This window comes from Myotis brandtii, unplaced genomic scaffold (genome assembly GCF_000412655.1).
Source record: "Myotis brandtii unplaced genomic scaffold, ASM41265v1 scaffold456, whole genome shotgun sequence".
NCBI lineage: Eukaryota > Metazoa > Chordata > Mammalia > Chiroptera > Vespertilionidae > Myotis > Myotis brandtii.
In genome coordinates this window covers 3,812,300-3,825,440 of record NW_005367431.1, presented here as the reverse complement: position 1 = coordinate 3,825,440, position 13,141 = coordinate 3,812,300, and the positions used below count along the sequence as shown (strand labels likewise).

The window sequence follows — 13,141 nt, the reverse complement described above, 5'->3', positions numbered from 1 at the left end:
CAGTCAAGAACTGCCTAATATCATGGAAAGGTTAACACTCTTATTGCCCAAACAATGGAGTCCCACCCCAGCCTGCATAGCCTCCCTCTCCATGCCTAAAATCCCTACTTCCCCATGGAATCTTTGTCCTACCTTATATAAGCAGCTGGCTTATGGGGGGGGGGGGGGTTGGGTTTGCAGAGCAGATTTTTGTGGATGACCTGCTGCTCTCCCATCCTGCCGGCAGTATTGGAATAAACGCTCATATATGATTCAACCCTGTCTCTGCAGAATTTGTTAGGGGCAGAAACAGAATATTGGGGGCTAGCTAGGGTTATGGGAAATATTAATCATGCTCTGTTAACTATGATTGCCTTGTGTTGGTTAAAGAAAGGACATTCTAACCTGGCTGGGAGATGTGCGCCCCCAGGACCTGGGAGTCAAGCTTGGACCTGGAAGTCAACCTTGGAATGTGGTCTATCCTCATCCTAGAACTGCCTGTTATCATGGAAAGATTAACCACCTTGTTGCCCAGACAATGGAGTCTGCCTGCCTCCAGCCCACATTGCCTGTAATCTGTAACCATTATACCCAATCTTATTCCTTTTCCATACTTCCCCAGGTAATCTTTGTTCTACCCAATATAAGCAGCTGGTTTAGGGGGGAAAAGGGTGGAGACCAGATTTTTGTGGGTGACCTGCTGCTCTCCCATACTGCCGGCATTATTGGAATAAATGCTCAAATATGATTCAATCTTATTTCTGCTTAATTGGCTCAAGTAGTGACAGGCAGCCCGGACGCTTTGGTTGTCTGGTTTCATATTCTTCCATCTCCTTATTCTCAGCCCTCCCCCCCCACCCTTGCACTAGGCTTGGGGGTATAACATTCTCAAACCTAGCATGCCCTGTCACCCTCCATGCCTTTGCGAGTGCTATCTCCAATGGCGACACATGTGAGAAAGCCATTGTGGTCCATCCAGTGTCCACCTTCACTATCTCCCTGCCAACCTCCACATGATGAATTCTAGCCGCCAGTGTCCAGCACCGGTTAGAATCGTGTTTGTGCCATGTGCTTAGCATACCTGGTCTCATTCCGTTGGCACAATAATTTTGAGATACCAGTAGTGTCATTCCCTGTTTGTAGGTCAGGAAATCAGGGCTCACAGAAGCCAGGTGACTTACACAAGGTCTTAGAGCTAATGACTGGCAAAGCCAGAATCAAAACCCAGACTTACCTGTCTGCCACCGTTGTAGGTGGCGGGAACGGCGTCAGGTGTCTGACCGGTGCGGTCAGACCACACCTGGGTTCAGCAATCTCGGTACTTGGGTTCTGGCTAGGAAAGAATTCAGAGCCAAGACCCAAACTGTAAGAGAACAGTTATTTGGGAAATCATAGAGGTAGAAGTAATTCATGAAAGAAACGGGTTGAGGAAATGAGTTATAGAGGTAAAGGAAGGGCTCTTGGAGCTTGGAGGTGAGGAAACCAATGGTAAGCTCCTGGGCAGGGGAGGGGAGGGGAGGGGAAAGGAGAAGGGCTAGGGGACAGCAGGGCTTGCTCCCGGGAGGGAGAGCACACTGGGTCCTCCATCCTAAGGGTTTTAAGAGTGAAGATTTTAGGGGAGGTCCCAGGGGAAGATTTTAATAGAATATTCAGCAGTTTTCCAGGTGTATCCTTTCAGGGTTGAGGTCTCCACTGGCTGATTGGCTGGCACCAGGGTAGAGGGCATTATTCAATGCAGCTGGTCCTGACATCGGCCGTGGCTGCTTTTGTTGCTTATCTGGGTGTGTTAGGGTCACTGAAGGAGGAACGCATGAGGCCAAAAGTGGTAAACAATTATAAATGCATTAGGTCATCTGGAAAACCAGATGGGCTGAGCCCCAAAATGGTGCCAGCAGCCAGGGACCAGGCAGTCAGAGGTTTGTTTGTTTGGGGTTTTTTTTGTTTTCTTCTGTTTAATGTATTTTTTAATTTATTTCAGAGAGGAGGAAGAGGGGGAGAGAGATAGAAACATCAATAATGAGAGAGAATCGTTGATTGGCTGCCTTCTGCACAACCCACAGTAGGGATCAAACCCGCAACCCAGACATGAACAGGAATTGAACTGTGACCTCCTGGTTCATAGATTGATGCTCAACCACTGAGCCACTCTGGCTGGTCAGGCTAGAAGTTTTAAAGGACTCTAGGCGGGCTTTTTCTGCGGGTCCTGATCCTGGGCAAGTCTAAAGGGGAAAGATGATGGTCTTAGCAAATGGAATGTGGCCTAAGCAAAAAGGAATGTAGGTTGTGAAATGATCTAAAGGTCAGTTTCCCAGGGGAAAGGGTATCAATTATTTGATCAGACCTAACAGGTGTGGTGCTAAGATACAACTGAGACAAAAATGTTACCTCTAAGGAGGAAAGGTCAGGGGGTCCAAACTGTGTGACCAGCGATATGCTAGGGGAGGAAAAGTCACCCTGGGGTGAGGGCCCACCCTACAATTGATTGTCCATTGCTAGGCACCTGGGGCTTGCCACCCTGGTGACCTTCTGTACCTGGCCCATTGCCCTTGCTCTGCTCATGTCTGTCCAACTGCCTACTACACTACCACACCTTGATGCCTGGCTGAGGAAGAGGATAGGAATGAGAGCCTCTGAGGCTGCTCCAACATTCACTTCCCCCTCCACCCTCCACCCCCAGGTCTAACTTTACAACTGAGGGGACATCCCCTCCCCCAAGGCAGTTGCCAGAGCCCTAGCTGGGAGGAGTAGGGACTTTGGAGCCCAGAGGAAGGAGTGCAGGCTGAGGGGGCTTCCTGCACCGGGAGGGGCAGGACATCCAGCCCACCCCCACTGAGGAGGGGAAAACTGGTGAGGCCATTACTCTTTCTACTGTTGGGCTCCTTCCATTCCTTCAGGAGTTTACTTGGCCTTGGCAATGGCCTGCTTCCCAGAATCTCTCATCAAAAATGATTCTTGGAGGCCGAGCCAGTTCAGGGAGGCCCAGAGGCCAAGGAAGGCCTGAATTCCCAGTCTTACACTTCTTTTCCTGGCTCCCAGCCTTGTTATCATCAATCCCATCAAATGCCTGGAAAAGCTCCCGGCCTGCAGAACATGAGCTGGCCTGGCAGGTACCAAGTTCTCAGTAGGTTTGGGGAAATGAGGATGGCGTGAGGGGAGAACCCTTACCGACAACACGGCATCAGCCCCAGCTTAAAATCCTCCTCAGACTGCTTTCAGCCTCCGCGGCAAAGCTTGCACCCTTATCAGACGCCCAGGAGGCCTTTGAGATCTGGATCAGCTTCCCTCCGCCAGTTAGATTCACTCCTTCTCACCCAAAGTGACAGGCCGGTCCCTAGATGTGAAGCACTCAGCCGTGCATCTGTTTGTGCGGCATCTTTCCTGCCTGCTTTCCGTCCAGTCTTGCAAACCCAGCAGAGTTGACACTTTTTCTGAGAAATCCTTCCTGGCTGAATCCCTAAATGCATTGACATTTCCCACGATCGCACACGTCACAGTGCAGTGGAACAACGGTGTGCGGGTCTGCCTCCCCTCACGGCCATGGGCTCCTTGAGGGCACAGATGCCATCTGATTCATCTCAGTGGGCCTAGCACAGAGCCTGGGGTTAGGACTATAGGGCAATGCAATCCTTAAGGGCTTCCTGCCACAGAAGAACAAAGACCAGGAAAAACTTGCTGGACGCCTGGAATCAGACCATGTGAGGACCTGAAACTGTCCTAAAGACACCTGATTGCACATCCAAATTCCATCTGCATTCCAAGCTCACTGACTCAGCCCCCAGACCCATTGACGACAAGAGCTTCCGGTCAGTGACTGCATATAAGGATGAAACTTCAGCTCCTGGGTGCTGCCATCATCCACCCGGTGTCTCCTTGGCTCGGTGCTGTGCAGCCCTTCCCTTTGGATATCCCATCCCCCACCCCCTTTCCTTAAATAAATTCAATTTTTCTTTATCCACCATCTGAGATGGCTATTTAGCCTGCCCCTGGGCCACCATGTTAACCTTTCACCTGGCACAGCGGGTTAAAAGAATGAGGGAGTGTGTGAGAGGCACCCAGAGCAGGGGTTGCAAACACAAATGCCTTCAGGGTCCAAGTAAGTCAGGAAAATGGTGTAAGAGGATAAGGGGGCAATGAGTGATTTGCATAAAGGAGTTCAGATTTGGTTAGAGAAAATGGGTGGGTGGAATCCAGCCTCTGTTCAATACAATGTAATAAAATAATAATTATTTTAGCCTAGCCTGTGTGGCTCAGTGGCTGAGCGTTGACCTACAAACCAGAAAGTCAAGGTTGGATTCCTGGTCAGGGCACATGCCTGGGTTTCAGGCTCGAATCCCAATAGGAGGGCGTGCAGGAGGCAGCCAATCGATGATTCCCTCTCATCATTGATGTTTCTCTCTCTCTCCCTCTCCCTTCCTCTCTCTGAAATCAATGAAAACATTTTTAAAAAAACAAATGAAAGAATAATTAGTTTAAACTTACTCTGCCCAGGAGATCAGGCGAAGTGATTCAGAGTGTGGACTGGAAATGAGCTGCTGGGTTTGCATCCCAGCTCTCCTGCCTCTTAGCTGTGGGACTGTGGTCACATCACTTAACCTCTCTGAGCCTCAGTTTCTTATTGTTTCTGGAAATAATCATACTAATACCTACCTCATAGGGTTGTTGTGAGGATTCAAAGAGTGAACACATGGAAGGTCCATAAAAGGGTGCCTGACACATGGAAAACACCCAAGAGCTGCTGGCTGTTCCTGTTCCTGGATGGTGAGCGCTCAGAGCAGGCCTCTCGGGGAAGAGGACATGCCAACTGAGCCCTAGATGTGAATAAGGAGCCACGATACTGGGCTCTGGGAGAAGCGTGTGCCTTGGCGAGGGAACAGCCAGGTCCTGAGGTGGAAACTGCTTTGCTGGGTCTGAGAAATAGAGAGAAGGCGGTGGGGCTGAAGGAGCTGGGGAGAGGGAAGGAGACAAGGTCTGGAGGGCAGGCAGGGGCCAGATCCTGGAGGGCCTTCTAGGCCGTGGAAAGAAGCCTGGGTTTTATTCCGTATGATGGAAACCACTGGGGAGTTTGTTTTAAAATATAGATTTTATTCTTGTTTAGGTATGATGAGCACAGGAGATAATGCCATTGAAAAGACAGTTCGCAATACTCAGAGGTCCTGAGGAGGAGTCATGCCATGCTGTAGGGGGCCACAGGGGGGGCACCAGGTTGGTCAGGGGGCAGAGAAAACAAGGGGTAACTTGGGCCAGAGTCTTTATTGTGGTTTCCATGGTGAGAATGGATGAGGCGGGGTGAGCAGGCTTAGGATGGGCCAGTATGAATAATTTCAGTGGCTCTGAGGCATGGGGGCACTTTGGAGGTGAAACCGACAGGACCTCATGGGCCTCTGATGAGGACCCTGGTTGGATGACACGTGGCAGCTTGAGGCCCATCTCTTCTTCTTTCTGGGATTCGCTCCTGTGTTTCCTCCCCCCATTATGGGCTGTGCTATCTCACTCTTCTGAGGTTAATGGCATAGGAAAGGGATTCTAGGAAATGCTACTTCCAGGTTAGAGGAAGAAGTGGTGTCCAACATAGTGCCCGGCACATAGTAGATACTCAACAAATCGACAGCCTTTTCTTCCATGAGGTAAAGTAGAAAGTCTGGCAGGTCTGATGTCAGACAGACCATGGCTTGGTCTACCACCCACTAGCTGGGTTACCCTAGACGTGTGAGTTCACCTCTCTGCATCTCCCTTCCCCAATCTGTTCTTTACAAAAATATATTTGTATTGATTTATTGATTTCAGAGAGGAAAGGAGAGGGAGAGTGAGATAGAAACATCAATGATGAGAGAGAATCATTGATTGGCTGCCTCCTGCATGCCCCCCACTGGGGATCAAGCCCACAACCCGGCATGTGCCCTGACCAGAATCGGACTGTGACCTCCTGATGAACCAAGCCACCGGCTGGGCCCTTCCCCAATCTGGAAGCAGAGTTAAGAGCACCTTGCCCCCTCGCCTAGTAGCTCAGTTGGTTAGAGGATCATCCTGATACACCAAGGTTGTGGGTTTGATCCCGTCAGGGGATTCAAGAAGCAACCAATGAATGCATAAATAAGTGGAACAACAAACAAATCTCTCTCTCTCTCTCTCTCTCTCTCTCTCCCCCCCCCCTCAAGAAAAAAAGAGCATCTAGCACTTCTGATGGTTTTGAGGATTAAATGAGGGGCCAGGCTCCCAAGGTGGAGCCCAGAGTTCAAGAGAAATGGGACTGAGCCCCCTGCACCTCCTCCTGGGAGCCCACCTCCAAGCCTGATCCCTCCCCTCAGCTCCCACCTCTCAGCTGGGTAGCTCCTCAAAGAGCCAGCAGAAGGCTGTGTTTACTCTGCCAAGTGGCACCTCCAGGGAGGGAGGAGAGGAGAAATAAATCTTCCTGCCTCTGCTTTGGAAAGCAGGCTGATAATTGTCTGCCTGCTCGTAAACATTTGTCAGCTGGCCCCACTGATTAACCCCTGGGCCCCAGGGCTGCGTGTGGTTTGCTTGGGAGGGTCCGGAAACTTAGAGGAGGCTGGGCATGGCTTCTGGAGCCTTCAGAGAAGAACTAATTCAGGAGGAGCTAAACGGTCAGGAGGATGAGACGGAATAACTTCAAAACCAGGGTTTGAAATGGACTCCACTTGGCCTGCTGTCCGCCTGACACCTGCCTCAGCAATTCAGGCCCCAAAGGAATGGCTAGGGCTGAAACTGTTCTGCAGGTTCCGGCAGGGACGCTGTCCTGTGTGTGAGGGGCTGGACCAGCGATGCCTACTCACCTCAGACAACAGAAACCCACCGCACAGGAAGCAGAGATCTGCCTCCCGTGGGAGGGGAGCCCAGATCCTGGGCCAGGTCTAGATGTGGCTGGCTAGGAGGTTGCCTTGGGCCGTCTATAACTGTTCACATGTGAGCATACCTATCTAGCTTGCCAAGCACCTTCCCACCTGTGTTCTCATTCATCCAGCCCCACAGAAGCAGGAATTAGCCCCCTGTGACGCAGTGGTTCAAATACAGACTTTGTTTCTCACTGGCTGTGCAGCTTTGGGGCAATCACTTCCCCTCTCTGAGCCTCACTCACCTCACCTGTAAAATGGGGAGAATCGCCACCACCCCGCCCCTGCAGTTTTGCTGTGAAGCTTAAATGAAATCGCGGATCTCAGGAACTCAGTCGTGCCTGGTGCAGGGTCGGCAAATTTGTCAGCTCCTCCTTTGAATTCCCCGCTTTACAGAGGAGGAAAATGAGGCTCAGTGAGTCACCAAATTATACTCATCTGAATGTTTTTAAAAATTATCATACAAACGCATCGTGAGCACAAGTTAAAGTTGTATTTCACTTAATCATGAGGAAATTATCAGGATGATAAAGCTAGTTCAGAGGACTGACGGGTATAATCGAAGAAGCACAGAGAACACTGGAAGAAGATCGCTGGTCAGATTCCAGCCCCAAACGCCCTGCAGTGCGTGACCTATGACCTTTGGGTTATAACCTATAATCTCTACTGGTCAGAAATCATTTGTATCACTCCTTTTTTAAAAAAAAAATATTTTATTGATTTTCTTTTTACAGAGAGGAAGGGAGAGGGATAGAGAGTTAGAGACATTGATGAGAGAAACATCGATCAGCTGCCTCCTGCACACCCCCCACTGGGGATATGCCCGCAACCAAGGTACATGCCCTTGACCAGAATCGAACCTGGGACCCTTCATCCCGCAGGCCGATGCTCCATCCACTGAGCCAAACCAGGTAGGGCTGTATCACACTTGGATATCTGTTTTCTACAAATTAGCATCTTAGTTCTCGGACCTATAAAATGTCTGGGCCTGAATCCATAGGGAGCCAGGACCCTTGGGGGCTTGTTTGATGATGCCCCCTGGGGACCACAGTTTGGACTCATCTGTGCTCAAGCAAGTGAACTGAGACCCCGGAGGCTCCTGCAGCCTCCAGCCCCTGCACTGGTTAATTCTGCAGCGAGACACCCAGACAGCTCAGAGCTGGAGGAACAAGCAGCAGCAAAGAAGCAACAGATGGGTTTCCATGGTGATTGCCTCCTAGAGCTCTAAGTGTCTTCTTTCTGAGATGGAGGTGCGGCAGGAAGAACATGGGTGCGGGAGGGAAAACCTGGTCCTGATCGACCCCAGATGGGAAGCTCAGTGTCCCTTGGGCAAGTCATCTCGCCTCCCTCGGGGTCTGAGGAGGAACAACGGATACCATTTGTTAGGTGCCTGCTCTGTGCCAGGCATTGTCTCAGTTAATTCTCTCCCCAGCAAGCCTTTGAGAAAGAAGCTATTATCAGCATTTTATAGATGAGGAAACAGAAGCACAGAGAGGTGGAGTAACTTGCACAGGAACACACAGCTTGTTAAGAGCACCTGAGCTGTGCTCTGAACGACAGCCCTATCTAGTGCTCCAGGCCCCTTTCTCCTAGAAGACTAGATGCGTTCCTTCTGGAGATTTCATGCCCATCCCAGAAAAGGAAGGGTGGCGGGGAAGCAGAATCAGGGTGCAGAGAGGGAACACTTCCGATCAAACACAGTGAAGTTAGCTTCCATTTTCTGCCTGGGCACCTTGACCAATATGATACCTGGCACCTCAGGCAGGAAGCAACTCCAAGCTCAGGCAGCCCTCAGACCCGCCCCGCCCTACCCGCCCCAGGCAGCATGACACCACCACAGCCATGGAGCAAACACTGCTGAGCTCTGGGATGCCATCCAGAGCATCTCCTTATCTGCAAACCCACTTAGAGGCCTGCTTCAAACTGCCCTGCAGGAAACAAACAAGCCTTCTGCCTCCTCCCAGAAGCCTCCCGTTGTTGAACTAGAGCCCGGTGCCCCTGCCTCCTCCTCCTCCTCCTCCTCCTCCTCCTCCTCACTGTTGTCCTCCTCTCTCCTGCCCTGTCCCACTCTCATCACCCCAAAGTATTGGCTTCTGTTCCAGTGATCAGAGCCCAGGTATAGGACAGGCACTCCTGGTGGCTTTGATGGAGGTCCAGAGTCCTTAGCAGAGCCCAGAGATGTATTTTTAGGATGAGCCTGGCTCAGTCCTGCCTGCCAGAATGCCCTGCCTTCTCCTTTTTTCATCCAAGTCCCAAGGCAAGAATGTGAATGGCAGTTCAGACAAGCCCAGGCCCAGCTGGCCTGAGAGCCTCCCCTGCAAGGATGAAGGTAGGAGAAGGTGTGTGTGGGTACTCAAAGGTGGGCATGGGCCTGAGCCAGCCAGGGGCCCTGGAGCTGGAGCAGGTGTCCCCCCACCATCCTCTCAACAGCTGGCCTTGACCTCCTAGCACTCCCAACTTTGTCCATCCATCCATCCATCCATCCATCCTCTCGTTCAACAAGCTTTGGTTGGACATTTATTATGCTGGTACTGGGGATGAGAAGGATGAATTCCCAGCCTAGGAACCTGACTATCGACGTAAGAAATGTCCAAACCTGTAGAGAATTTTTGAGTTTATTTGAATCAAACTGATGACATTGCCGGGAAGCAAAAACTCAACAAATTGAGAAAATGCTCCCGAGAATGGCAGTTTTGCATCTTATTTTGCACACCAGAATCAAAGGAGAAAATGTAAGGAGGGTGACATGAAGGCCATGGGTGGTAGATTAAGGGGGCAGGAGAAGCAAAGCGGGGAAATCTCTGGGATTGGATAAAGAGTAAAAGGAAGAGACACATAACTTCTTTTACATTGGTGGGTGCAGGGTAACTAATAATAGTTACAGCACATGGAGATGGTATTTGGGGAACAAGAGTAACAGTGAGGGGTCTGTGGTCTCTGCTCTGGTTCAGCAGTTATGCCCTGAGGGGTCTGGAAAAGGAGATAACTTTGACATTTCAAAGGTGTGTTATCCTAGATGCAAAAAAGGCAATAGACCGGCTCACTTAAGACAGAGATTGACCTTTGTCAAGGAAGCTACAGGCCTCGGATGTGGTTACCGCCATGACCTGCTATTAGTTAGGCATTTTAATGTTCAGACCATCCTCTGCGGTTACTTCCAGTCTCTGAGTTTGCAGGGCCCACATGCAAGCCTCCCCTGAGCTTGTCAGGGTTAACAGGTGGCTGCTTTTCAGTCCACATGACCTTTTCCCCAAGTCGCCCCCCTTCCCTCCAAGTTTTCCCCATCACCCTGCCTGGGGCTCAGGCCACACCTCACGTCCCACCCATCAACAATCCCGTCATTTTGCCCTGGCTCAAAATATAGCCAGAATCTGACTACATCTCACCCCTTTCACTGTTCCCACACAGGCAGCCGCAGTGATTGTTCTAAAAAAACACATTGCTATCCTTTAGGTCTTAGGGAAGGTGTTACTGCCTCGGACGCCTCCTCTGACCCCCTTCTTCCATAATGGCCTGGTTACTGGTCTCTCTTTCCCGGGGACAGTGATCTAGGGCCAGGTCTGTCTTCTGCAGGAGACAGAATGGTGCAGTGGCTAAGGGAATGGACTGCCTGGCTGTAGATTCTGGCTAAGCGATGGGAATTTAGGCAAGTTACATAAAGCTCCCTGGGCCTCCATTTCTGCATCTGTAAAATGGAATAATAATAGTATCTCCTTCGTAGCCCCCATAGGGAAGGATTAAATGAAAAAAACATAGTAATATGAATGTTAGCTATTACTGTTCTCCAGTGGTGTCTTCCCAGTGCCTGGCACAAAGTTTGGCCAACATTTAGTACTCAGTAAGTATTGGTTGGATGAATGAATGAATGACTAAATGTGTCTGGGTATAGAGAGATGAAGCGATGGCATGAGAAGCTAGAGGAGGGCCTGAACCCAGTGGGAGGAGAGTCAGGGAGGCTTCCCTTAGGAAGGGAGCTGATTCCTACAGGGCAAGCTTGTCAAACTCACAGCCCGCGGGCCAAATGCCTCGTTTATCTGGCCCGTGTTAGCCTTTGAGTTTGACACGCTTGCTGTAGGGTGAGGAGTTAGCCCAGCAAATGGAGGGACGAGTTGCAGGCAGGAGCAGTAAGAGCGTGTGCAAAGGCCTCTCACTACAGAGAGAACCTGACCCATGCAGGGAATGTCAGTCCATCACTCAGTGACTGACCCTCTAATGCAAAGAGGCCAGATTCCCCCTTCGTTGGCCATCTGGAGGATGTTTTTGGGGGTAATGATAAGAGAAAAATCTGAGATGTTCTAAATTAAAATGACAGTGTCTGGGGAGTTAAAGAAAGAGCAGTTAGCCGGTAAGAGCTGACTGTGGGCCGGCTCTGACCGGCTGCACCGATCTCAGAATTGGCCCTGCTTCCCCTCCTCCCCTCCCCTCTGTCTGTGGCTAATGTAATCCCTTCAGAGGGCTTATATCTACCTCCACCCTCTACTTGATGCATAAAAAAGGTTTGCAAAACTCTGGGATAACTAACATGCCGGGCTATGTACCCAGCCACGCTTCTGGCGCTTTAAACTCCATGCCTCGAAGGGTTGATGTGAGAATTAAGAGACACAGGCTGTGGTAGCTTGTGGCAAACTGAGGTGTGGTCCCTGCTGGTTATTTTTAGCAATCAAGGAAACTGGTTTGGAAGGGGTTAAGGGGAGACCCTGCCTCCCAGCCAGGAACGAATCAAGGCTGGCAGGGGAGGAGCCAGGCTGCCACTAGGAGAGAAATCTAGACTGGCCAGATGTTGCCTGGAGAGGGAAGGGAGAAGACACATAGGAAGGGCTGGGGGCCATGGGGCAGAGCCTTGGTGCAGGGTCGCTGGCCTCTGCAAGGTGATAGCTCCAAGCCAGAGGGTGCAGGGTCAGCTTCTAGGGGCTGGAGGAGGAGGGGCTGAGCTGCCTGAGCCAGAGACAGTGGTAGGGTGGGAAGGGACCAGGACCAAGAGCCCTCTTGGCCCCCCAGGCAGGGAGCACTGGCTGCACCCAGGCCTTGAACTCAGCTGACCCTGATAGCCCACATGGGGCACAGGGTCTAATTTTAGCTCAGCCACAGGGCCCAGAGCCCAGGAGTGCCGGTCAACTGGCACAGGGGTGGCCAGGGCTGCTCCGGGACTGCTCAGGCAGGTGTGTGTGTGTGTGTGGAAGGGGGGGGCGGGGGGAGGTGATTGGGGAGACCAGCCCTGCATCCTGGCCACAAGCTGCCTCTTGTGGGAGCCCTGACAGGTCCCCCATGGCCTGGCAGACAGTCATTTCCATTGAGGGCCAGGTCAGGGGGTTCAGCCAGAAGGGCAGGAGGACACAGCCTAGCAGTCTGGACAGGGGTTGCATCAGCCTGAATAGTGCCTGGGGGCAGGGGGCCCTGCTGGGAGGGCAAAGACCTGCTCGCTTGTCCAAAGACCAAGGAAGCAGAGCCCTGACCACAGGAACGCAAGGCCAGAAAGCTGGGCCCTTGCTGGCCTCCTCGTGCCTGGGTGCTGACTTGCTGTTGGACGCTGCGCAGGCAGCCTGCTCTTGATGAGCCTCAGTCTTCCCATCTGTACAATGAGGGCGCTGAACTAGGTTGATCCCAGCTCCAGCAGCCCACCCTCAGGCCCCTGCTCCTCCGCGTCCCCGGCCCTGGCTGTGGGTGGCCACATGCAGTCGTGGAGAAGGAAGTCCCTTTGGCTGGCACTGTTGGCCTCCTGGCTCCTCGGCCTCCTGGGAATCTTACCCCTTCTCCGCCTGGCGGTACCCACCGGACCTCGGGCGGGGGCCCCCCAAGGCTGGCCCCGCTGGCTGGATGCAGAGCTCCTGCAGAGTTTCTTGCAGCCTGGGGCGCTCCCAGAAGATGTCCCTCAACTTCCTCGAGTCCCCCGGGGTGGCAGCTGCGACTGGGGAGCTTGCTTTGATACCTCGAAGTGCAGGAGTGGTGGCTTCAAGGTGTTCGTGTACCCAGCGGCCGGACCCATCTCTGAGATGCAGCAAAAGATCCTGGCTTCCATCGAGGGATCTCGCTACCACACAGTCAGCCCTACCGAGGCCTGCCTCCACCTCCTCAGCCTGGACGCCCCGGCTGGAGCATGCAGCCTGGTGCCCCCGAAATGGAACGGGGGCCAGAACCATCTGGTCCTGCGGCTCCACCCGGCCTCCTGCTCTGGGACCTTCCAGCTGGGACAGGCAATGGTGGCCGAGGCCAGCCCCACGGTGGACACCTTCCGGCCTGGCTTCGACGTGGCCCTCCCGCTTCTCCCTGAAGCCCACCCGGTTCGAGGCGGAGCTCCTGGCCAGCTGCGGCAGCACAGC

The 13,141-nt window shown here is 52.3% G+C and overlaps 1 protein-coding gene across 1 annotated transcript in view; it reads left to right on the top strand.

Annotated features, from left to right (window-relative positions):
• Positions 1-11,272: 11,272 nt before the first annotated feature.
• Positions 11,273-13,141, top strand: part of EXTL1 (exostosin-like glycosyltransferase 1) — a 13,097-nt gene continuing 11,228 nt past the window's right edge. Inside the window, exon 1 of the mRNA XM_005875262.2 lies at positions 11,273-13,139. Coding sequence (XP_005875324.1) covers positions 12,494-13,139 — 646 coding nt within the window. The 5' untranslated portion in view covers positions 11,273-12,493. The remainder of the gene's footprint in view (positions 13,140-13,141) is intronic.